This window comes from Mesocricetus auratus, unplaced genomic scaffold, assembly GCF_017639785.1.
Source record: "Mesocricetus auratus isolate SY011 unplaced genomic scaffold, BCM_Maur_2.0 Super-Scaffold_100008, whole genome shotgun sequence".
In the NCBI taxonomy this organism is placed as follows: Eukaryota; Metazoa; Chordata; class Mammalia; order Rodentia; family Cricetidae; genus Mesocricetus; species Mesocricetus auratus.
Window position 1 is genome coordinate 43443681 of NW_024429192.1, and position 25946 is coordinate 43469626.

The following is a 25946-nucleotide window of genomic DNA, read 5'->3' on the forward strand; positions in this document are numbered from 1 at the left end:
TGATTGACGGGGTGGGCGGAGGGTCGAGGCTCTGCGGGAGCGGGGAGGTGGCGGGGAGCCCCGCAGCGGCCCCCTTCAGCCGAGGGCCCGCGAGGTTTCAGCCGGAGGTCCGCGAAGACGCGGGATCTCGCGAGACACGCGATTGTGGCTCAAGCTGTGGAGGGGCTGCGAGGCGCTCGGGGGTCGGTGCGCGGCGTGGGCTCTGGTTCCGCGGGCGTCCTCGGCGTTGGCGCTCGCCGCGGGGCCTGGTGTGTGTGCGGGCGTGCGTCCGTCAGCCTCTGCTCCAGACGCGGTCGCTCCCCCTAGTCTAGCACGGTGAGGAACCCCGGGCTGTGTCTCTGTGACTTGGATGTGGCGCGGGAGCGGCCTCAGGCCCTCCAGCATCGGCCTCTCGTGTCCACAGACGACCGGACCTGCGGCGGTCGCGATTCCGTGGCTACTTAGCTGTGGCCTTACAATAGAATTTGTCACACCCCCTCCCGAGCGCAGTGTTCTCGCCAGCGTTGACTTGTGTAGGCCGAGGTGTCCCTGCCCGGCACGATGGATTATTTTGTAGATTTCAGTGGCTCAAAAAAAAAAAAAGTGGCAGTGTTGAGATTTTTTGTTTGTTTGTTTTGTATGAGAGGTAATGTGCATGAATATCTTAAAGAAGTGAGCCAGCAACTGTTTGGTTCAAAAGCTTGATGAACGAATTAAAATAGGTCGTAGAATGTAGAATAGAGAGTCCTTGCCCGTTTGACTAAGAATGTTTTGTGAATTCGGGGAACTTTTTTTTTTTTTCATTACTGCTTTTTAAAGACGGGATTTATTTTCATATTAAAACATAAAAGTAAAGGTAACTGATGACTGCAAATGATTGTGCTGTTGTTATTCACGGAAGGATTTGTAGATTGTGTATTCATTTATGCATCCATTCATTCATTTCATTGTAAACGAATATGTGTTAGGGTCTAGGGAATGCCACTCAGAACAAAGACGAGAAAGTGTTGGCTGCTGTGAAGCAGCCATCTAATAAGGAGAATAGCCGAGCAGTCTAAGTAGAAAAGTGCTCTTGGAATTCACTACATAAGTAAGAAATGCGTCCTGAATAGAGAGAGTAAAGCTTGTTGGCTTATAAACTTTTTGTGCAACTTTCTCTTTGTGACCGCGTTTCACTGCTTCAGTACGAAATCTGAGAGAATTTTGTTTCACATGATTGTTCAATAAATACTTACTTGAGCTTCTGCTTTGGGATGGGCACTGTTCTGGTCACTAGACGGTCAACCTATTAGCATCAGATTTAACATTCTGGTAATAAAAATGTAACGATAGGAGAAAAATACTCTAGAATAATGATAATCAGGACAGGAAAAGAAGAGTCAGAATAGGACTCACTTAAAACAACAACAAAAAGCAAGACAAAAAGACAACATTGGAAGAATTACTTTCAATAGTTGAGAGATCCTCCATGCTTTGTAGGAGAAAATGCTGCCAGTTAGTTGGAGTAAAGTGGACAAAGGTCAAGTGGGAGTGTGACAGTGCCAGGAGGAGCCTGAGCTAGTGGTGGCCAGGGAGCAAGACTGAAAGGAGTAGTGATTGGTGAAAAATCAGGTCATATAGCGGTCTTGGAGACTATTGTCCAATCAGTTAATCGATGTGAAGAGTACATTGTTGACTAATAAAATTGTGTCTTCTGTGGTAAGTGCAGTCATTGGTAAATGGAGTTGTAAGAATATAATATAAGTTTTTTCACATATAATGACAAGTGTCCACCACCATCCCCATTTTGACAAGTAGGAAAGGCCCCAAGCTGCCTACATCAAGTGCCATCTTGACAATCTAGAAGAGATTCCAAGTTTCTAGTTTGCGGGATTGAGAAAGTATTGATAATATTAAGGTAATTAATAGTGTTCATTATATCTTTAGAGCCAGTGAATTTTTATGTAGTTTGTGAGTTCTGTACTTTTCTAAGTAAGTGTATTCCTATGTGTTAGAATATTTCTTACATAAGAATTTTCTCATGAATTTTTGTTACATTAAGATAAAGGTACTGGGTTTTGGTGTATCTTTAAGTCAGCTACTTAACCAAAATTTTGTTAAGTCCAAGAGTTTAGTGTATCTCTTAGATTTCCTACTTATATATTGTCTATTAAAATCATTTCTTCCTATATACTATCTCAGTTTATTGCATTAATGTAATCTCTACAACATGGGACATGGTGACAGGGAAGATTTTCAACATTAAAATCTGCTGTTTATAGTCGTTTTTATTTTTTAAGAACCTTATTTAAAATCCCCAGTTCACATTTACACATTTAGTTCTCTTTTAAAGTAACATAGTGAATTATGTTGCTTTTTTGAGTAATTGGCATCCATGAAAGAATTTTCTAAGGACTACTTAATCTCCGTAACAGTGCAGTGCTGTGGAGATGACCACCATTTTACAGATCTCAAAGTTGTAACATACGGTAATTTGCGAAGGTCACAAAGGCAGTAGCCAAAAGACTTAATTTTACTCAAGATTCCATACCTTATGTTTTTAAGTTAGAATTTTCAGTACTTTTCTTATTTTCTCAATTGGGATTTGGATTAAATGTTGGGCTTGTATCAGGTTGACATAAAAACTAGTCAGGAAAGGTTAAAGTCTAGGGGAACTATGTTAAACGCTACTGGGAAAAGTAGATTGTTATTACTAATACATTATTTTAGATGAAATCCAGTTCACTGTTTCTTTAAGGATTAGCATAAAATCTTTCCTCCTTGTAAGCTTTTATTTCTGTCTATGGTTTAAATTTTGTCTAGATAGCCTCTCCAGTTTATAATGCAGGAAAGAGGCTTGAAATAAATAATGCTGGTTACACTTTTAAATCAAAAGTTATGGATCATTAGCTGTTGTAGAATAAATTAAAAATATTGACTTCAATGCTGAATAGTAACATTGAGTTTTAATATAACCAACAATTGATACTAAATAAATCAATCTGAATGAAAGCAAGGATTGAAGATTTTATAGAAGTGTTCAATATTGTAATATTGTGATCATACTACAAACCGGTTCTTGGATTTATCATATACTTAATGAAGTTAGGTGGTTAGTACATATCTTGATTCTGAGGATACAATGGTGAATTTCTGCCCAAGTAGAATTTTTATTTTAATGAGAGATACAGATAATACATAAAACATGTAAATAAATTATAAATGTTAGTATGTGTTTTGGTGACAGACTCAGGGAAAAGGGAGAGTATGGTACTGGAGATTGAAATACTTCAAATTCTGATTGCAGGTTTAGAGAGCTGGCTTGTACTGGAAAACAGGATTTATTTCTTCATGAGTGTGGGGGTTGACTGTAGTCAGACTGACCCTGGGTTAAAATTGGCTGAGTGTGTCTATTCAGCTATTTTGTGGAAAGTGGTAGATATCTAGACATCAGTCAAGATGTCTGTAGGTGCTGAGTATTCTATTAAATCTATTAGTAATAAAGACATTGGGGATGCCAGGAAACCAAAGCTTCAAGGCTAAATGTAGAAGTCAGTATGGATAGAGAAGTTCCTTCCTAGGTCTGAATCTCAGAATATTTAAGTATTTAAAAATTGGAGAGACCCTGGGCATTAGTGGTGCAAGCCTTTAATACCAGCACTCAGGAGGCAGAGGCAGACAGATCTCTGTGAGTTCAAGGCCAGCCTGGTCTTCAGAGTGAGTTCCAGGACAGGCTCCAAAGCTAAAGAGAAACCTTGTCTCAAAAAAAAAAAAAAAATTGGCAGCTAGCAAATACAAGTGCTTTGTTAACCCCATGGTCATCTAAAGAGCCTATTTATTACCTCTGGACAGAAATCTGGGTTAGCAGAACAGTCTTAATTATAAATTAGCATCTTGTTCTGTCTTCAAAGGTTTTGATGTTGAAGAGAGATAGGTGACATTATTTGTTGAATGAATATTGAGTGTGTAAACTATGTTAGGTGGTTGACTTGGGGAACTTACTCTAGTGAGGACATATTCCTAAAATAAGGAATTACATAGTGGGCATTAATAGCATACCACAAATGTTTCTTTGGCCCAAGTTCTAAAACAAGGGTATTGTTAGTAGACATCAAAAGGAAATAGGGCAAATGTTTCATTGGCTCAGGTTTCAAAACAAAGGATTTATTCATAGATATTAGACATTCAGCAAATACAACAAATGTTTCATTTGCCTTGGTTCTAAACTTTGATGGTAGAGATCATATGTGAATTCTGTGTTCTTAATAACCTGCAGAGTGGTACTCAATCCAGCATAGTTTTGTGTTTCAGGGAATGAAATACTCTTGAAATAGATTGGTTGCCACAGTGAGGCTGAGAGTAGTTTACTAATGAAAAATACAGAATAAAATCCTCTCCTGGAAATATCAAATATTGCTTTATTTTTAAGCTACTGACATTCAGAAAGGTGTGAGATCTACTTTTGTTGTTCTCTACACTGGTAAGTTTTTTACTTGAATTCTGTAACTGCCAGAGTTGGGAAAGATAGAGAATTTATGGGCATCTGCATACCCTCTGAAATGGGAACTTGGTAACAAATTAAGAGTATATAATTTGGGACACTAACTTAGTCAAGATGAACATTGGAGTGGATTTTTAAAAAATACAACCATGTGCAGTCTGGGAAGTGACATGTGCTATAACATATCTTTAAATTGTAAGTAACTGTTATGTCTACTTCGGTGTGACTAATCAAAGCCTTAAAAATGGGAACCAAAGCAGGGTGTGATGGTGCACGCCTTTAATCTCAGCACTTGGAAGGCAAAGGCAGGTGGATCTCTGTGAGTTCAGTGCCAGCATGGCCTACAGAGTGAGTTCCAGGACATCCAGGACTATTACATAGAGAAACCCTATCTTGAAAAACCAAAACAGACAAAGGAACCAAAACCACTTTAACAAACGAGTAAAGTTTACTGTAATAGCAGTAAATAAAACTGGAGAGTGTAAGAGTTGAGAACTCTGAGGAAAAATAAGAAAGGCATTTTATTGGTATAGATACTAACATTTGTTCTTTTGCCGGTGAAAAACAGCCTGTGGATAAAATCATTGATGGATGAGATGTGACAGTGAACCTTAGCTTGCCCTCCAATCAAGCAGTAGCTTGGTAAAGTCGTGCCGAAAAGCAGTCTCAGTTGCAGGAAGACAGTGAATTGTGTGTCTCCTGCGACAGGAAAGTCTACTGAAATGAATGCACTGGGGGGACACTAGATTCACTTTTCTCCTGTGTTAGTCCTGACTTTAAAGGTTTCTTTTGACCTCTTCTAGAAAGTTAAGCACCTCTGGCTTATTGCAGTTGGACACTGGTAACATTTCAGTCTCCTTTTGGTTGCTAGGCACTTGGATCTTCCCAGCTGAGGATGTAAAATGTGATTGCTGCTGCTAGGTAAATGCAGGTTTGCGCATGCACACATATTCACACTCACACACATGCACATACACATGCTCTGCTACTAGAGAGTAATAACATTGATAATCTGCTCTCCTGGAAATTTTCTTAGACAGGTTTGTCTCAGGTTGTATTTTAAATATTTAGCCTTTCTTAAATGTTAATCCAGTATATAAATGTCTTGGTTTATTAATTTTTCACCTCTTTTCATCTTAATACATAACAGCTTAAAGAGGACTTCTGCCTTCTACCTTGTAGCCAGATTTTCTTACTTATGCAAATGTTTCCTGTGATCTTCACAGTTACTAATTAAAGGAGACCTTACTGAGAACAAGGTCTCTATGTCTGAACTTTAGTAAATCTGGGATGTCCAGAAAAGACAAATGTGTGTCTGTGTTATAGTTATGGAATAATATTTTATTGGCTATTCCTTTTTGGTTTATAGAAACCATAAAAAAATTCACAGACTCACAAAATTCCCAAAGCTGTATGTTTTGTTTTGTTTTGTTGTTATTGTTTTTTTTTTTCCAAGACAGGGCTTCTCTGTATTGCTTTGGAGGCTGTCCTGGAACTCACTCTGTAGACCAGGCTGGGCTTGAACTCATAGAGATCCTCCTTCCTCTGCCTCCCGAGTGCTGGGATTAAAGATGTGTGCCACCAACGCCCTACCCAAAGCTGTATTTTTATTTAAGATACGATGCATATCTGATAAGCATAAAAATTACTCATCCTCTCTTTTTCATTATTAGCTGTTGCTGTGTCTTTTTTCAGTAATACACATTTAATGTGACTGATTATGATTTTGCTTACTTAGTAAAACTATAAGATAAAAAATTTACCACAAAGAACTTAATTCTAAATACTGACTACTGAAACTGATAGAGTGTTTTGTTGAGGACTGACAAGAAATGAGAGGTGTTAGAAAGCTCTCTGTTTTTGATGAGGAAGTTTACAGAATGTTCTCCCTTCATGCATATCTTTGCATTTGTCCTTTGGGTAGTGTCAGATTGTTGAATGACTCTTGCCTTTCTAATCTATGTGTTACTTAGCAGTCACTGTCAGTATAGAATATTGGGAGTGTCATGGTTTCATAGGACATGGTTGCTTTGCAGTGATCTCTGTAGAATTTATGACTCTTGTAGCAGGGTAGATTGCTACCTTCCATTTTAAGTTCACTAATAGGTAGATACACATACCAGACAAGGGTTCTAGTTCTTCAGTTCTCTTTAACATCATAAAGCAATCTTAAGTACCATCTGTTTTCTTAATAGAGGAATCTTATGGCATATGTTTTCTTGATATGGAAATTGCATATGCTAAAAGGCTTTTAAAAACTATACCAATCTTAGCTGGGTGGTGGTGGCATATGCCTTTAATCTCAGCACTGTGGAGTCAGGCAAGAGAATCTGAGTTCAAGGCCAACCTGGTCTATGTGATAAGTTTTAGGACCACACAATGAGGGGCGGGAGGAGCTGTGTAGTTATATGACTTGGGGAGGAAATTGACAGTAGCATTTTCATTTTGAAAAGAAAGAATGTTCACTATTATTAGTATTACAAATGAGCAGGAACTGATAATGCCCCTATTGGAAGCCATTTGACAATACGCATCAATGAACTCAATAATGTTATCTTTTGATCTACCAATTCTAATATAAGCTTATTGTAAGGAAATACCATTAATAAAATAACAGGGTTATAGGCCAATGGAGTTTGCAGAATAATTTATAATTGAAAACAATGGGAAATCTAGTTGTGCCATAAGAACATGATTAAGAAAACTAATCAAATGTGTGGCAGTGCAAGCCTTTAGCCACAGGAGCATCATAATTCAATAAAATATACCTATGCCCAGGAAAATGTAAATTCTAGGAGGTGAGTATATTTGGATGTTGAAATTGTATTATTCTTTTATGGGAATATCAAGAAATTTAAAAAGTAACCATTTACTGGTCTATATATGGGAGAAAGAAAAATTTTGTATCTTCCTATTAGAAATACTATTCTTTTCTTACAGGTTCAAATGGCCATAGTACAAGTTAGTTTGCAAGCATTGGAATAAGCCTTGTAAAGAAACATTTTGCACCATGGATTCTCTAACAGAAGAATTTTTTGTGAGGTAAGGAATGGCTTAGTGCAATTACCTGCAGTTATTAGATTCCAAAGATAATACAACATTAGACTTTACCCTGTAAACTTTAAAAACTTGTCATTTAAATGTCACTAAGCTTCAAGGCAGTTTAGCAACTTTGATTGGAGGGAATGGTAGACTTAAAGAAAATTATCTGCCTGTTTTGCTTGCATCTATTTCTGTGTATTGTGTGTATATGAAGTGTGGCAAGAAGCCATAAGAGGGCATTGTACCCCCTGACACTGGAGTTAACAGATAAAAGCCACAGTATAGGTGTCAGGAATCAAAATTGGGTCCTGGATGAGCAGTCAATGCTTTTAATGACCAATCAATCTCTCCAACCACCACTTGGGGCATTTTTTGTTTTTTAAACAAAATACTGTTTTAACAGGCACTTAAATTGAGTATAAGATTTCTTTGATTTCAGTGTTTTCTGTTTTGTGTTTTAATAATGCCCACTTTTATACAAGGTAACAAGTACAACATAGAATACCTATTTATTGGTTTCTTTGATTTTTGTTCAGTTTGCTTTTGAGAGAGGGAAAGAATGTAATATTGGGTACATGGGGAGGTGGGGAGGAGCTAGGAGAAAAACATTGTATAAATTAAAAACAGAACAAAATAGGTGTTTTCATTTGTATATATAGTCACATGTATATATACATGCACATGTTTCTGTATACTCTGCACACACACACACACACACACGTATATACACACATCTTCCTAACCTTCTTATTTTTGTACATACCCACACACAAAAAGAAGATCATCCTTTTCAAAGATACATTTTCACCTTGATATAATGCTATAAGGTTGTGGGTAGTGTATGAATATGTCTCTGGTCTATATATGTGTAGGCGCATACTCAGCCTTGCAGAAGTGTGTGGAAGAAAGAAATCAATGTCAGATGTCTTCCTCTATCACTGGCCTTACATTTTGAGGCAGCGACTCTCATTGAACCTGCAGTTTCTCTTTCTACTCTTCTGGCTGGCCAAGGGTTCTATCCATCCCCCAACACAGCAACATTAGGGTTATAGGAATGTGCTGTGATGCCTGACTTTTAACTCCAGTACTAGGAATCCCAGCTTCAGTCCTTAATCTTGCAGTGCAAGCGGTTTTCTCCCATAGTTTTGTTCATTGTGCATCTGGTAAAATGTAAGTAGTTGATTATGTCACGTCTGGTGTCTCTACCATAGTTATCCTTTAACTTGAGCCTCCAAAGAGACATGGTACCTATTCCCACTTTAGTCTTTGATAGACATTTGTGATGCTTTTGAAAGTTTGAGATGACTCTCTTCTTTGATTCTTTAATGCTATAATTTATATTCTTTGTGAGATGTTCTTAATACCCTTTTTTAAAATATTTGAAGTGGAAATCCTGATGTGGAGGATCAAACCAAGGAAGAAACTGAGAATAAAGTAGAGAAACCAGACATTCAGCTGGTAAGAGAAAATTAATTTTTTTTAACACTTAGTAAATTAGTAATGAGTTGATTCATTTGTATATGAAGTTACAATGCTAAGTGTAGTTAATAAAATTTTTAGTCACTTTCTGAAAAGATAAATTTTTCATAATTAACTATTTCTGGGATGATTGATGCTGTATGTCAAGGATATTCTAATCATGAGGAGTTGAAATCCATTAAATTGAACTTACCCAGAAACATCTTAACAATTAAGTTTCATTTGTTAGTGTTTTTTTCTTTGCAGTACTATGGATGAAACCATACTAGGCAAGCATTATATATCCTCCTAACCTCATTTATGTATGCAAAGGAAAATTCAAACAAAATCAAGTTAAGAATATGTGTATGAGCCGGGCGTTGGTGGCGCACGCCTTTAATCCCAGCACTCGGGAGGCAGAGGCAGGCGGATCTCTGTGAGTTCGAGACCAGCCTGAACTACCAAGCGAGTTCCAGGACAGCCTCCAAAGCCACAGAGAAACCCTGTCTCGAAAAACCAAAAAAAAAAAAAAAAAAAAAAAAAAAGAATATGTGTATGTATGTACATACATATACACACACATATATGAAGGAAGACACACATCTGGAATTTCATTTATCAAAAAGTCTTACTGATTTATTTCTGTAACTTCTTTTCGTTTTATTATCTTTACTGCTAGAACTTCTAATTATAAGTAGAAGCTAATGACCCTGAGTTATATAATAATTTAAAGCATGTATTGAGTTGAGAAGCTGGAGAGATGGCATGAAAGTTGTGAATACTTGATGTATAGGACATAGATCCAGTTTTCAGTACTCACATAGAAATTCGCCACTGTCTGTTACTAGTTCTAGAAGATTTCATGCCCAGTTCTTGCCTCTGGACATTAGGCACACACATGGTACCCATAAATACTTAAAGGGAAAATGCATAATTTTTTTATTATTATAAGCCTAGCATTTTACTTCTCAAGTAGTTTTTTTTTTCACATAAGTTTTCCTTATTGGTTGATATTCACATGCTAATAAAATTTGTAAGGTTTTATAGTAACACTTTATGGAAATAAAATAACCATAATACATGAGTTTATCACTAGAAAATATTTCACAATAATTATGATAGTTTCCAGTATACACAGGTTATACAGTTGAGCAAAGTCAGGGACTAGGGCTATTAGATCCAGGATAGGCATTTCTAAATAAAAATTAGGACTATGAAATTAAGAGAAGGTAGACACTCTGTCTTAGTTACTTCTTTAGTTTTGTGGTAAGACATTGTAACCTAGGCAACTTAAAGAAGAAAGCATTTAATGAGGGCCAGCGTTTCCTAGGTGAGCCTGCGATCATTATTTGCAGGGAGTATGGCAGACTGGCAGGCATGGCATCAAAGCAGTAACTGAGAGCTTACATTTTGTGGCACAGCCAGGTAGCAGAGAGTAGCACATCACCTCCAACAAGGCCATACTTGCTAATCCTTTTCGAAATGGAATAAAAAATACATGAATCTTGGGAGACGTTTTCATCAAACACCACACACTACAACCTAAATTGGGGTTAAATGTTAAATAAACTTTCTTAGAATGAATTAGGCATAAAATATTTTGACAACAAATTTTAAAGTGTTAAGATTGAGATACAAGATAAATATGTAACATCCTTGACATTTCCTTAAGAAGTATTTATTCATGTTATAATCATGCCTGTGTGTAAATTTGCTAATTGTGTGAGATTCTTTAATAACTTCTGATTGTACAATTGATTTTTAATTTGACATAGTTGTACTATGGACAATAATCATTCCTTTTAAGACTTTTATATCTATTTTGTGGACTTTTAGAAAACTTTTTGAAAATTTCAAGTCAGCAGGTTCTGTAACTAGTATTTGTGTACTTTTCAAGGAAGTTTGGCAATGTTTAATCTTATTTTAAAAGACTTGGGGTGTAATTATCATACATCAAGTACTGTAAAATATAAGGTATATCAGTTCTTCAAAATGGCTAGTGATGGAAAAATTAATGTCAAACTCAGCCCTACAGGAGAGAGAACACACGGTGCCGCAGTGTTTTATCGATTCTTACTCTTTTCTGTCTATTATTATGTTAGGGATCCAAGAACTAAACATCTCACACTTGGGCATTTTCAGTAACTCAAGCTCTTTCTACGTCTGTTATAAGCTGTTTTAGAAACTAACCATGGTACCATATTCTTCAAGTTTCTCTTGTGAGGAAGGGATGCCATCTGTTGGCTCTGTCTCTTTGTCCATCTATGTTTTCCAGTGTCTCTTCACAACTCTTGCTAGTAGATAGTCTGTCGGGGTTTAACTGTTTAGCTATCAGTTAACCATTAATGGTGGCTGTATTAAGCCTATAAATCAGATTAATAATTCCTCAGTTCTGACTGAGTTTAAATAAGTCATTCTCTTTGTTTTTAATTCAAAGTCTTGAAACTTAATTCATATAAAATTCCATGGGTCTAGAAAGAATCTGGAAGATCGATCAATTAATAGTTTTCCTACTGTGTTTCATAATCTGCATAATGGTTTTTGGGAACAGACATGGTCTTACTCTTCCATTTTGTGGTTCTGTCATGTGAAAGAACTTTGCCCCCCTTTTTAAATACTTTTGGTGATTTTGTCACAAGAAGAAGTGAAATTGTATTGTGTATGTTTTAATAAATGTCTTGTAGGACAAAGAGAAAACAGATATACCTACTGATCCTGACCCTGTTAACATACTATTAGAAGTAAAGAAGCTACTAAGCGCAATCAGTACTCTACCCAAAGGTGTGGTCCCCAATGTTGAAAAGTTCATACAAGAAGACTTCTCCTTCCAGACTATGCAGGTAAAATCATCATTTCTCCATAGTGCAGATGTACAGCTATGTATCACTTTTAAATCTATATGGTATAATCAGAGTTTTACAATCTCTATGTAATATATGTTTTGCTGTCAACCTTGACTATGGACATGTTAACGAAAATCATAGAAATGTAGGTTTGTAGAACTATAAAGTTTAGCATTTATATTGAATCAACATATGTGTCATGCCTGGCCAGGGACTGCTTTGTTTTTTGTCTTCCTAATTTGAAAAATATTAACAAGTTTTTTTAAAAAATGCAAGGTAAAAGTATATCTAAACATTTGTATTTATTAGTAATTAATTCCATACAGATTATATAGTAGATTGAGCAATTTTAATGTTTTCCTCTTTTGCACATTTTTCACCTGAGAGATTTTTATATCACCCAGTATATGATATGCATTTCAAACAGTTACTACCAATAAATCATAGGAAATTTATTTTGTGTAGATATAGTTTGACATTTATTAAAGGCAATAGCAAATTTGCATACTTATAAGGTGAATGTTCATGTTCACACAAAGAATTATATCTTGTCAGGGTATTTGTTTTTGTAGAATGTAGTGAAATTTTCCATAGTTAAAAAAATACATGTATTGTTCTTTTTGGTTTTTGGGTTTTTCTAGGCAAGATCTCACTGTTAGTCCCCTCTGTCATGGTACTCTCTGTAGACCAAACTGATCTCCAGCTCACAGAGATTCACCTGACTTAGCCTTCTGAGTGTTGTGATTAAAGGCATGCAGCACATGGGTGGCTATGTATTTTGATTTTATAATTATCAAAGTTGAGCAGATACCAAATAGCTACAGAGAGCAGAGGCTGTCAGTATTCTGTCCATACCAGAAGCTCTACCAAAAGAACAGGCTGGTAACCTTCGTCCTCCTTTCTTGCTTAGCCATGCACTCACTCTATTTTCTTTAGATGCAAGGCTGCTCAAAGCTCTGCCTCAAAACTCAGACAAAGAAACCTATGCTTGAAAATGGGAGGGATTAGAAGAAAGTGGGATATATTCTTTTCTCTAAAGTAGTAAAACATGTTGCCAACTTCATGCTTGATGGGGCAAAGAAAAAATTTTCTTTATTTCTTTATTCATTTGGTATTTTTAAGGAAATACATAATGAGATTAATCAGACTGGTTAACAATAAGCATAATAAACAAATATGTAACTAGTATATATTGCTAAGGTAACTTAAAAAATCTTTGTCTCTAACAAGGAAGGATTATACATTTTTCTTTCTGTATAATATATTTAGAAATCCTAATTTACAGACATTTTCATCTCACTTATTCTCCACAGAGGGAAGTTGCAGCTAATAACCAGACTGGGGAAGAAACTGTTACTGCTTTAACATTACATTTTTTGATAACACAACTGGAAACAGCACTTAGAAACATTCAAGCTACTAATTGTACTGTGAGTGTTTTGTGTTGAATATTTGAAATAATGGCCTTCGGTAGCATTTTTCATTAAGAGAATAACAGCATGTGCTTATTTGTATTTTCTAAGATTAAAAGATACTTGAGCTAGTGGAACTGGACATTCCAGTTTATAAACAGTCATGAACTTCAGAAAATGATTCAGATACAGAAATGCAGCTACAAAAAGAGTTTAATGTTGAACAGAGAATAGGATCATGGTCACAAGGTAGGGTAGAATGGAAGAGTTGAAGAGATGTTGGTCAAACTATACAAAATTTATTTAGATGTGAGGGGAAATGTTTAAGAGAGCTATTATACCTTGTTATGATTATAGTTAATAGCAATGTATTGCATTCTTAAGAATGTTGACATTATAAATTTTCCCACAAAATGATAATATATAAAATGTAAATGAGCTTGATGTAGTCATTCTACAATGTATATGTAATTCAAGTATTGTTATATAAATAAATATGTGGACATTTGTCAAAATGAAGAAAGACAAAGCCCTAATCCCTTCTTTTCCTTACTCCCAGTCACTTCTGCTGTTATGCTATGCTACGCTGTTGTGTTAGAGGGACACTATTTCCTTTTATTCATCTACTACCTCTGCCTCTTACAGTCTTTCTGCTTTGCACACAATGATCATCGAATCTTAGGAAAAGGGGGTACAATATAAGATGTCCCATGTAGGGCTGAGCTTCCACAGTCTCTTATTTTTTGTACTTTGGCCAATTGTAGATCTTCTTGCAAATAGAAGTAGATCTGTGTTCTACAAATAGAAATTTCTTTGAAGGTTGAGAGCTGCATTGATTTATAGTTATAAAGTAAGTCATTAGGAGTCATTTTAATTCCATGTCTGCTTAGAGAGTGTAACAGTATTAGGGCATATGATCTATCTAGCCACAAGTTCTTTGCGTTTGGTGCCAGAGATGGATTTTATCTTATAGAGCAGGATTTAAATCCAATAGAAAAGTTGTTGGTTACTCACAAGATGTCCATGCCACCATTGTACCAGTAGGTATGTCTTGCCACACCAGACATCAAATTCACAGTTAGGAATGATTGATAACTATTTTTCTTCTCCAGTATTGTGCATAAAACTTCCCAGAACTTTGAAAGAAGGTTCTAGGTCAGTACCAGCTTGATATCTACATTCTCTGTTACTCAAGTACATGGTGTCTTCAACAATACCATAAAGTTATGGAGAATAACCAATAGCAGTTGCAGTAGCCTATAATGCTTGGGGGTCTACAGGAACTCACTGGCCAACATAACAAAAAGAGATAACCCATTGCTGACACTGGGTTTTTATTTGTTACCATGTAGTGTCTTGTAGGGATTTTTGATAATTAGAATGTTACAAATTAAAAAGAGAAAGCATTTTTGAAAAGTTGAATGGAATGAATTTTCATTGAATTTGCTTTTATCTTTAATCAAATGTCTTTTGTGGATAATTGTATCAAGTGAAAATGACATGTTACTCTATAGTTAGTAGCAAATGGTGGATAACAAAATGAAAATTTTCACTAGTTTCAGTAATTATTAGATAGGTCAAGGACTTCTAATTAACTCTGTTGAGCTGAAAAGTAGCAAGGTACAAATAACCAATTAACTTTTTTTTTAGGTACACCAAATTAATATTGGTTATTACTTGACATTACTATTTTTATATGGAGTAGCACTCACCGAAAGAGGAAAGAAAGAGGTATGTAGAATGTATTATTTATCTAACAAATCTTTTTATACTCCTTAGCTTCCTTGTAGCAAAAGTGCTAACTTAAAAAGAAAACTTTGAAATTGAAGGCATTCTGTAACTTTTCTGTCTCATATTTGTATTAGATAATAATTATGTTGAAGAGTTATGTTGTGATTAGAAATAAAAGGGAACTTTATATTAGCTTATACTTACGCTATCTTTCCTAAGGATATTTTTTATCTTTTAAATGATTCTTACTTGTTTACTTAATATATATTAATCTAATTCAAATGCAGCTTAATCTCTTTTTTCTTAATCTTACCCTTGTGAAACAAGAATTTTTCCTCAATTTCTTATTTTGTTAAAGTGAAACCAAATGAATAGAAATCTGGAAATTAACTAAAAATCTTCTTTTTTGTCATTGTTCGTCTCAAATTTTTTGCAACTTTGATAGCCTTTCACTTTCCTTTCTTACCAATCTTTGCTCTTTGCTAAGTTTTATCACACACACATGTAACTGAGACATCTGTCATTAGAACTAATTCTGATATTAAGTTACAAGTGTATATTGTGTTTTTCCTCTTATAATTAACTATACCTGTAGTCAGGGAGTCACCCATTTACATTTGAAAATCTTGGAAGATTATGTTGTGATTAGCATTTTTTAAAAATTACATTCCAATTATATTCTAATAGTTGTTAGATATGCTTCTGTTTAGATATAACTTTTGTCATTTTATAGCCAAAAATTGTTACAATTTCCCTTTGAAATCATTAAAACTGTAGAGTTAAAGCTTTTGTGCTTGTGAACTATGTTAAATACTTATTCCTCATCTTATAATCATATTTGGAGATGTTAATATTACAGTTATTGTACATAATCAGGTGATTAGGTCATCACTCTTAATTTTGAGCCATCTCTCCATCCTGAATCATTCTTTTCTTAAATGTGTTCTAAATTTTCTAGTTGTGTAATAAATCTCTATTGTAAAGGGAAAAGCATTTTTCACACAGGCAAACAAACCTATTGTGTCACTACAGGACTGCACAGAAGCTGAAAACAAATTTTTAGTGATGAAGATGGTGATCCAAGAAAATGAAATTTGCGAAAACTTTATGACTTTAGTTTATTTTGGACGTGGTTTACTTCGATGTGCTCAGAAGAGGTAAGCATTTTACTGTAGGTACATCTTCACTGTTACCTTTCGTTATTGTAAAATGGGAATCAAATTTGCACTGTTTACCACTGATCATAAAACTTAAGATCTCAGAGTGTTCTTTTCTTCTTTCTAATTTCTGATAGTTAATAATTCCATTCACTTGGAAATATTGAATATGGAACTTAGCAGGCCATGGCAGTGTGAGGAAGCCCATTATCAATATTAGTAACATGGGCTTTAGAATGTGACAACCGGGATTCAAATACATTTTTTCTTTCACTTACCCTAAGAAACTTAATTTGGCTAAGCCTGATTTTTCTAATATCTAAAATGGAACAAAGATTAATATCTATATCATAAAAGTTTTACAGAGGGAATAACAGTGCCTAGTACACAAAATTAATATAGTACATGATAAATGATGATTATAGATACTGACATTCTCACCACTGAGTTTTTTAAGTATAAGTGACCTGATGTGAAATTGGAAGGGAGTTGGACCTGTGGTCCCTGCAATAAGGAGGCATAAGTAGTAGGATCATGAGTACAAGGTCAGCCTAGGCCAAAGAGTTATACTGTCTCCTAAGAACTAAAAGCAGACAAATGAAAACAAGCAAGTTGAAAGGTCCAAGTATTGAGCTTTGAGAATACTAAGTATTACATATTTTAGGAAGGTGAAATTATACAGAGAAACCTATGCAAATTCTTTGTTTACTTCCTCTGTGTATTTTCATAGCTTTTGTGGCAACAGTCATTTATTTGATTTATCTTAAGCATCTATCCTAGTCCAAGGATTATGTTGGGTTCTAGGGATACGGTACATTATAAAACATGATACAGAACTAAAAGTATTGTGAAGGATGTAGGTTTTAATAAAATAGTCATTCAAAATTCCCAATAATGAAAAATGAAACGTGTTAGAGAGCTATGGAGGAAAAGACAGTAAATAATCTAAGTCCTTATTGATGCTCAAATGATCTAGAAAATCAAGAAAACTCTAAGGATCTAATTGTTGAGTGGATATAAGGAATGACTCAGAAAGGGATTGCTGCTGCGAAGAACTATTGCAGCCCTAAAACCACCATGAAGTTTATTCTATTTAGCATTTAGTTCCTATGGCATGGCTCTGGTGCTAGGGAAGCAGAGTCTTCCCACTTCCTAGTCACTGAGTCAGGCTAGAGTGACATCATCAGTGTATCAGGGTCAGTACGCAGAATGTAAAGATCAAAATGGAAAGGTATCTGATAGTCAGATACTTAACAGAAACCAACACACAGACAAACTGCATTTTCTTCTGTCTTGATTGGAGTTGAAGAGACTCTGTTCTCAAGGTCATTGACACTAAAAGTCCTTTAAGTCGCAGAATCATTACTTTCTATTTCTAAGTTGTTCTGTATTTCAACAGTGTCTCAATTCCATTTTGTCTTTGAAAATGGTTATAGAGACTTTGGTTGTAGTTCTGACTCACTTTATTAAACAAACCAACTTATCAAAAATTATAATATTCCACGCCGGGTGGTGGTGGCGCACGCCTTTAATCCCAGCACTTGGGAGGCAGAGGCAGGTGGATCTCTGTGAGTTCGAGACCAAGCCTGGTCTGCCGAGCGAGTTCCAGGACAGCCTCCAAAACAATACAGAGAAACCCAGTCTCGAAAAACAAAAACAACAGCAAATATATACATATATATATGTATATATATAAATACATATATATATTCTATGCAACTAATCTAATGTTGGAATACAATAGAAATAAACAAAAAATGTTGGTCAAGTAGCAAAAATAATAGATCTTGAAAGCTAACAAGTAGAAGAAACTTATGTATGCATTTTTTCTTAGACTACAGAAGACATCATTGAGCTTATCAGAGTTTTTGATGCCCTTTGTATTTCTTAGTGCATTAGGGAGTGTCTGTGATTGCTATGTCCAGCACAACTCCAGGGACAGATATGACTGGGGCAGTGAGGAAGTTTAAAAAAATAAAATACAAAAATAAAAAAGACAAACACAGGCAGACAAATGGACCAAAACTGGAATCAGGTTGTCTGGGCTCCTGGCTGGAAAAACCACAAAACCCTGGAAACTCAGCATGTTTATTATATAGAGTTGAACAGAGAGGCAGAGTTACTACATATAGCCGAACAAGAATGCAGACTTACATTACATTCAGATAATCAATGACACAGGGTTTATACAGCTGAATCAAGGAGACAGCTTTAGCTAATATCAGCAGGAACAGTCTCATAGTAGAACATTCTTTAGGCTGTAAATTCCGGAGGGAGAAAGCTGTGTTGGACATTTTCTGCATACAATTGTTAGCACTCACACTCGTCCGCCATGGAAGGCTTTGCCATCCTTTTAAGCCTGTGGCTATGGGAGTTTTGACAGGACCATGATCAAATTCACTCAGGGCTTTCTTCACTTTCTGCAAGTGATAGATTTTGTCTTCCTCGAGAACAATACCATTATAACCCTTAGAACCTCCTGATTCTGTTAATACTATGCCAAGAGATTTCTAGCTTTTGTGCCTCATTTATTATTTGCCATAATTTCCGGAAGCATGTTAAGATTGACTTCAGGTGTCCCTGCAAGAATAGTGATTCTTGACTTCTGTGTGAGTTGTCCTATGTCAGCATCCACCTCCTCAATTAGCCTTGTATTTTTTCCATGGTTTCACATTCCTAGGATCTATTTCCATGTTTCTTCTTCCATATCAGTCATGTTGTGCAGTATCGAGGTGAATATATAGATTTCTTCTTCCTGGACTTATGCTTTGTTTTCCATCTTGGGCCATTATGTCTGACCCTAGCTGTCCTGGTCCAAGGGTAGTGAGTGGAGAGAAAGATCTGAAAAAGATGGTCATCTTCTCTTAAGATGTACATCTCTGATGATTTTTTTTTCATGATTTCTAAGTAAATGAAGGCATGTCCTGTAGCAAGTAAGAAGAAATACTTCCTAGTCCACTTATTCATTATCAAAGTCCGGGTTTTAGCATAGTAGCCCCACTGAGGTTGGGCCTGAAGTCCCATTGCAATTGTTTTACCTTTTATTATTAAATTCTGGCCTCAAGCTTGGCATAACATGCTGTTAAAATTCTTTAAATTTATCATAGCATAGTATCCTTCTAGCTATTACAGAGTATCCTGAGTTGATAATAGCCTGTCAAGGCTGTGAATCTGTTTACATTTACAATTTGTCCTATCTCATAATTAAATTTTACCCTTATTTTCAGCACAGATTGAGTGTAGGAAATGAGAATCAATTTAAATGCTGCCTTTTAGAGGCCTTCTGGCTTTCAAAGTGCATGCTAAATTAATAGTTGGCTGACCTATACCTGTCATTCTCTTTCTTCAAGGCCTCCAAGACAGTTAACAAAAGCCAACCAACTCTACAACCCCCTTAATTACCATGGCCCCCATACTGTTCAAGCTTGAGCTACTACATAACCTAGTGCCTCCCCTCCTACCTGTATTTCATCCCAGTCTACCACAGGTGAGAGTCCTAGTATTTGTATTTCTACAGCATGCCTGAGGTTATCATCACCTTCCTTGGATTTCTAGTTCCCTCACTGAAAAGCTATATAGTACCTGAGTCTAGTTCAAACTAACGTTTACTTTATACTGCTTGCAGATATAATGGAGGACTACTAGAATTTCACAAAAGCTTGCAAGAAATAGGAGATACAGATGATAGTTGGTTTGACGTAGACTCTACAGATGATGAAGATTTGCTTACATCTTTCAAAGTAAGAAATTATTACAATTAGTTTGCCACCTTGACTACTGAGAGTCTTCTTTAACAAGTAGCCTTAAAATCAAGTATCTAATATTCTACACAAAATATATTGTTTCATTGGCAATTACCTTTTTTGTAAGAAAAAAAAACCTTAATTTCATTACCAGGTGCAAAATATGAGTACAATTAGAGATAAAGAGGAAACACTGCCGGGCGTTGGCGCACTCCTTTAATCGCAGCGCTCGGGAGGCAGAGGCAGGTGAATCTCTGTGAGTTCGAGGCCAGCCTGGTCTACAGAGTGAGTTCCAGGATATCCTCCAAAACAATACAGAGAAACCCTGTCTCGAAACCCCCCCCCCAAAAAAAGAGGAAACACTGTCACCATTTTCAAGTGATAAGCAGACCAGTAGCTGAACTAGCCTAATACTTATCATTAAAAGCCAATGTGTAATAAATATTTTTTAATAATTACATTCACTATTATTTTGTTTTTAATTTAATTTACAAAATACTAAAGATTTGGTTAGAAGTTTACCCCTGTTGTCTAAAAAGAAAAATAAATTTTACTTCTTATTCAAATGGAGAAATTGTTCTTGTCCCCTTTTTTGCCGTTCTACACACACGTGCGTGTACACACTAATAATTCCCTGTTTCTGTCTATTTGTATCCTGCTTTGTTTGCTTAATCATCTATTATTGAATACACAGTCCAACCTAAAAGTTTTCAGTTTTTCATTCTTATATACAATGATCTTTGCATATTCTCATGGCATTTTATTAGAATTGCATTAAGTGGTTGAATCAAGAAGCTACCACTCATTGGATTATAATATTATTGATAAATGTTTCTATACTTCCTTAGTGTAGAAGACAAGTATATATTCATTATAAGTGGAAGAGCTTCCATTTCCCCCAAACCTTCTGAATATTGCTTACTTTTCAGGCAGTCTTAGTGCAAAACCATTGAGTTGCTTTGTTTAAAGTGAAAATAGCTACATGTTTCTCTTGGTAGATGTTTCAAGAGCAAATCTTATACCAAACTTTTACTTTAAATCTTTTTGAATAATTAAATTTTAGCTGACTTTAAGGATAATAGCATCCTTGAAAATAAAGAGGTATAGTGCATAGAAGTTAAAAATCAGGTATCAATTTTCAAAACTGAAACGACAAATTTTTATAAACTTCCAATCATGAAGTATTTTAATATATTTTTCCAAGTAATCATTAGACTCTACTGGTTGCTTTTGTGCCATGGTCAAGATAAATAGGACTTGTAACTAACTTACTAAATAATATTTGTATTTATGATGATATAAATATTACAAATATTCATAATAATAAACATTTGTGTATTATTAAATTTTTCAAATGTTCTTATCTAAAACAGTCTTGAATTACTTTTTGATGTTTTTACTATTTTCCTTACTATACAAACTTTTAGTAAAATTTTGTTTCATGTCAAGAAGTTTGTAGGGCAATTTTATTGAAAAATATTGAAGACTTAAAAATTGAAGCTTAAAATTCCATGTTTTGCTTCACTGTCTGCAACTGTAATTTCTGGTTTCCAAAGCTATCCTAGTATTTAAATTTTTTAGATAATTGTCTTGCCATTCCAATATAACCTCTGGGACTAGGTACTCTCTTATGTAGATGTCACGTCCTTTAAACACACACATGCTCTCCTATGTACACACATGCACACACCTCTCCCATCTTACTGATTTTTACTAAACTGGCCTCACCTTGGGGATGATTTTTACCTTTCTCTTTTCTGTGTAAAATTCTGTGTCTCAGAACTGAAGTTTTACCCACTTTCAGCTTTCTTCCTTGTTTAGTTAATATAACTCCAACACCAACTTAAGTTCTTGACAGGGAGGTAAATTTTTTGAGATCTTTTAAATTCTCAAAATAATATGTTTGTGTGTACTTGTCTAGAAATAGAAATGTAGATTCAAATTTATCTTCCATCATTAAAGTTTTCTACTGGAGGCTAGAGAGATGGCTTAGTGGTTAAGAACACTGACACTTCTTCCAGAAGATCCAGATTCAATTCCCAGACCCAACAGCAGTTCACAACCAACTGTAATTCTAGTCTCAGGCAATCCAGTGCTCACTTCTGTCCTCTGTGGACAACCTACCCACATTGTGTACAGGCATACACGCAGGCCAAACAGCTAAACACATTACATTTTTTTCACTGTTATTTTCTATCTTTTAATCTTATTTTAAAGAAAGCTGATATTAGTTTGATTTTTAACTTTTTGCATGTAACCTATTTTACTTTTTCCATCTTCTTTCTAAGAGTTGTTATGGGTAAATTCTCATTTTTTTTATCGCTTAGATGCTTATTATTTATATTCTTTGCCCACTGGACTAATTCACTGGTATTACTGCTCTTATGAATTCTTTGTTTGTTACTGTTTTTTTGGGGGGGGGTGTTGTTATTTTTGCTATTCTTTCAGATTTTTATAAAATTTTTATATATTGTTGTTGCTCATTAACCTATAAAGTGTTGCTTTTCATATTGTTTATACTCATAGTATATTACTACTAATAAATACTATTTGACATAACATTTTATTTCTAAAGAGTATTAAAGTCCTTGTCTAATTTAGATCAGATAATGTAATTTGCTTACATTTAACTTGTTGAAATTAGAAAATTTATTCCATGCTATAACTTGGCATATGAGAAATATTTATGTGTCATACTGCTGCCCTCTCTGTCATTGTCATATTGTACCACTATAGTGGCTCCACTGTCATTGAATCTTGCTTGGCTTCATTTCTGAGATATATATGTATGTTTCTTGATGAGAACATAGTATGGGCTAGAATATTGAAGAGAAATATAACTTAAAACATATACTTGTCTATTTTCTGTTTATAAAATATTCATTTTTCTAGTTTAGAACTTTTCTATTTATTTACTTTGAATAAGAAAATAAGTTGTGTTACCATTATATATATATACATACATACATGCATGCGTGTGTGTAATTTAAAATGAGATCTGTGGATATGTTACTTAAGGTAAATCTTGGATATGTTTCTGGCTTAACTTATTATAGGCAATTTGTAAGACTATATATTTTTAAATTCTAGGATGTTCTCAATAATTTTATAAAAACAACTGAAAGTAATATAATGAAACAGACCATTTGCAGTTATCTTGATTGTGAGCGCTCTTGTGAAGCTGACATTCTAAAGAATACCAACTATAAGGTAACATAATTACCAATTAACCATTTTAAATGTCATCATAAAATATAAAACAGTTAAATTATTTTATCACTATACATGAAAATAGTGCATAGGTATAGGATGTGGCTTTGTGGCAGAGTTCTACTGAGGTATATGCAGGTTCCTGGATTTTGTCCCAGCTCTGAGGAAAAAATTAAAGAAAAGTATTTACTTTAATTATAATGGTAATGTAGTTAAGAAGAAGTTTGTCTCTGAGAACATGTATTCAGTCATTATTAATTATATTCTATGAATCAGTAGAAGAATAGGTTAGTTTTGCTGAAATTTTTGTAATATTCACCTGCCTTTGAAGTTATGGCCATTTGCCCTTTATTCATACAGTAAAATAATCTATTCTCTATATTTTGACCAGTTGTGGATTTCTGAAATAATCTCTGTTGCAAAGAAGCTTCTTTGATGAGTGGTAAGAGCTATACTTATCTGTGGGAATAAGGATAAGTATTTAGATTGCAACAAGATAGTATATATGTTATATATTGGTTATACAGTTAGAAAATGACAATGGCCACTTCTCCTTTTGGGCCTGTTACCTCTCCAGCCATGGATATTTGGCTAGGTTCTAGTAGCAAGCATGAGTTCCCTCCCATTGAGTGGGCCTTAAATCCTATAGACTGCTTTTGGGTATCCCAAGATAATAGTGCGAGTATTGCCTCATTGTGGATATCTTGTTGTGGTTCATAGGGTTTGTAGCTGAGTAGCAGTTTTTATAGTACATTATAAACAGCAATCTTCAGGGAGGAGGCTTCCAAGTCAGTTCTAACTCAGTTGCTCCACGTTCTATGTCTGACGCTTATGGTGTCTGCAGAAGTAGGGTTTTATCTTAACGCTCTGGAAGGTGACTAAAAGAAATGTCAATAGCCAATGTTGCTTTGGAGGGAGATTTCTTTTTTCTGCCTGGCTCTGTGCTTTTTGTTAGATAGGCATGACTTTTGTGAAGAGCACTGTCACCTTATGTTGCGTAACAGACTTTTAAAATACACACACACAAGTGACTATGGGGTGCCCAGCCCCAACTGATATGTCTACTATATAATCCCAACATTGAAGACTCAGGTAAAATAAAAAAACGGGGTGGAATCCTGGAACTCTTGGTGCTACACTTGACAGGGAAAATATACCCTTGAAATCTTAACATATGGTTGCCTAAACATGATAGCAGTTGACCTGCCAGTGCAAATAGGGAGAATTCCACATGGTCCCTTCCCAAGATGAAGAATTGTTGGTGGTCAGCGTCTGCTGAGAAAGGGAGGATCAGTTTCTTCCAAGGAGGAACTGTGGCATAGATTATCCAATCAGCCCTGAGTCCATGTACAGACTAGCAACACTAAGTTGAGCCAGTTGCTTACACATATATATGGGTATATATACATTCAAACATGTGTATACATATACAAAATAAAAAGATGAATTTGGGAGGGAGAAGGTGACCAAGAGTGATATTAGATGCAGTGCTTATGTATGAAGTTCTCAAAAAATAAGGTTATAAAAAGATAAATTTTCCACTTTATAATGAAAAATGATAGAAATTGAGAATAATTATATATATTAATAAGTGGTCAATTCTCTGGGTTCATGTTATTAAATAAATGATCACTCTCTGTGAATCCTTGGGTGAGGAAAGAGTAAAAGTAGAAATGTGAGCAGCTTTGGTCTTTTAATCTCTGATTGAATCAGAGTGTGGCTTTGCTATCACAGGACTGGGTGAGAATTGTCACTTTCAGTACAGGTCAGATCCTGCTTCTGAGATAAAATGGCTATCATACCAGCTGTGGGCTTCTCTTCACACTAATAGGACATAGAGAGTCAGTTTTCAAGGCTTTGGTGCTGTGGTATGTCAGTCCTATGGTGCCAATGAAATGAATGTTACGTAGCAATAGAAGTTTGGGGTATAATTTAGACTGTTGTAATGTAAGGGGAATTCCTATGTAAAGAAAGTGGTTCCTAGATAGAGTTCAACAAAAATACTTTGATAACATACTAGATTTTGAATTCTTTCACCAGGACAGCAGGTCTGAGGTCTCCTGGAAGGTAATAGGAATTCAAAGAATAATGGCACGGAAGTGGGTTGAGCTGGAGGAAAAGAGGAATTTAAAAGTGGGGATGCATAGATAACATGTTCTACAAAAACATTTGAGGGTTTTTTTTTTTTTGCTATTTTCTTGTATCATAGAATATGGAAACTTTTACATTGCCTACTTCAAATTATTGCCCTTCTCTCCCTTTTTACTGTCCTTATTTTTCTGCCTTTATTCAATAATATCAGAAATTCATTTGGTACCTACAAGCTTTGTTAGTAAACTGTGAATGTTGTATAAAACAGTATTATAAAAGTATAACCTATAAATTATAGAATTTTAAAACTGACTTGAGATGCTATTTCTTTGTTAACATAAATTATATTTGTGAATTTTTTTCAAGGGATTTTTTCAGCTAATGTGCAGTAAAAGTTGCTGTATTTATTTCCATAAAATTTGTTGGAAAAAGTTCAAGAACTTAAAGTACCCAGGAGAAAATGATCAGGTATTGCACTCCCTCCTTGAACCTCTCACACCACACATCACTCCCCCACCCTTGTTCTTTTTGTTGTCTTTGTCACGCTCACTCTCTTTCTTACTTTTTTTCTCTCACTTCTGTCTGGTGGTTATCTTCTTAACACTCTTAGTTTATGAGTAAATTCTGTTTTAAAGATGGAATATAAGAAGATTTAGTGTACAGATAAGGCATTATTTCTATTTAGTCATGTCAATCATATGAGGTTTTTTACTACTACTATTAAAGTGAAACCCAGAGCCATTTTCTTCATTAGTTAATCGTTCTGTGGTCATACTTGCTTTGTGACTTTAAGCTCTACA

General features: G+C 35.2%; 1 protein-coding gene across 3 annotated transcripts in view; it reads left to right on the top strand.

Moving 5' to 3' along the window:
* The first annotated feature begins 58 nt into the window (after positions 1 to 58).
* Dzip3 (DAZ interacting zinc finger protein 3) overlaps positions 59 to 25946 on the top strand; it is a 69745-nt gene continuing 43857 nt past the window's right edge. For all 3 annotated transcript variants that reach the window (XM_005074776.4, XM_013116893.3, XM_013116894.3), the window contains exons 1-10: positions 59 to 315; positions 7400 to 7501; positions 8887 to 8959; positions 11644 to 11799; positions 13116 to 13232; positions 14865 to 14945; positions 15978 to 16102; positions 19728 to 19842; positions 22936 to 23055; positions 25513 to 25614. In XM_005074776.4, coding sequence (XP_005074833.1) covers positions 7470 to 7501; positions 8887 to 8959; positions 11644 to 11799; positions 13116 to 13232; positions 14865 to 14945; positions 15978 to 16102; positions 19728 to 19842; positions 22936 to 23055; positions 25513 to 25614 — 921 coding nt within the window. In that variant the 5' untranslated portion in view covers positions 59 to 315; positions 7400 to 7469. The remainder of the gene's footprint in view (positions 316 to 7399; positions 7502 to 8886; positions 8960 to 11643; positions 11800 to 13115; positions 13233 to 14864; positions 14946 to 15977; positions 16103 to 19727; positions 19843 to 22935; positions 23056 to 25512; positions 25615 to 25946) is intronic.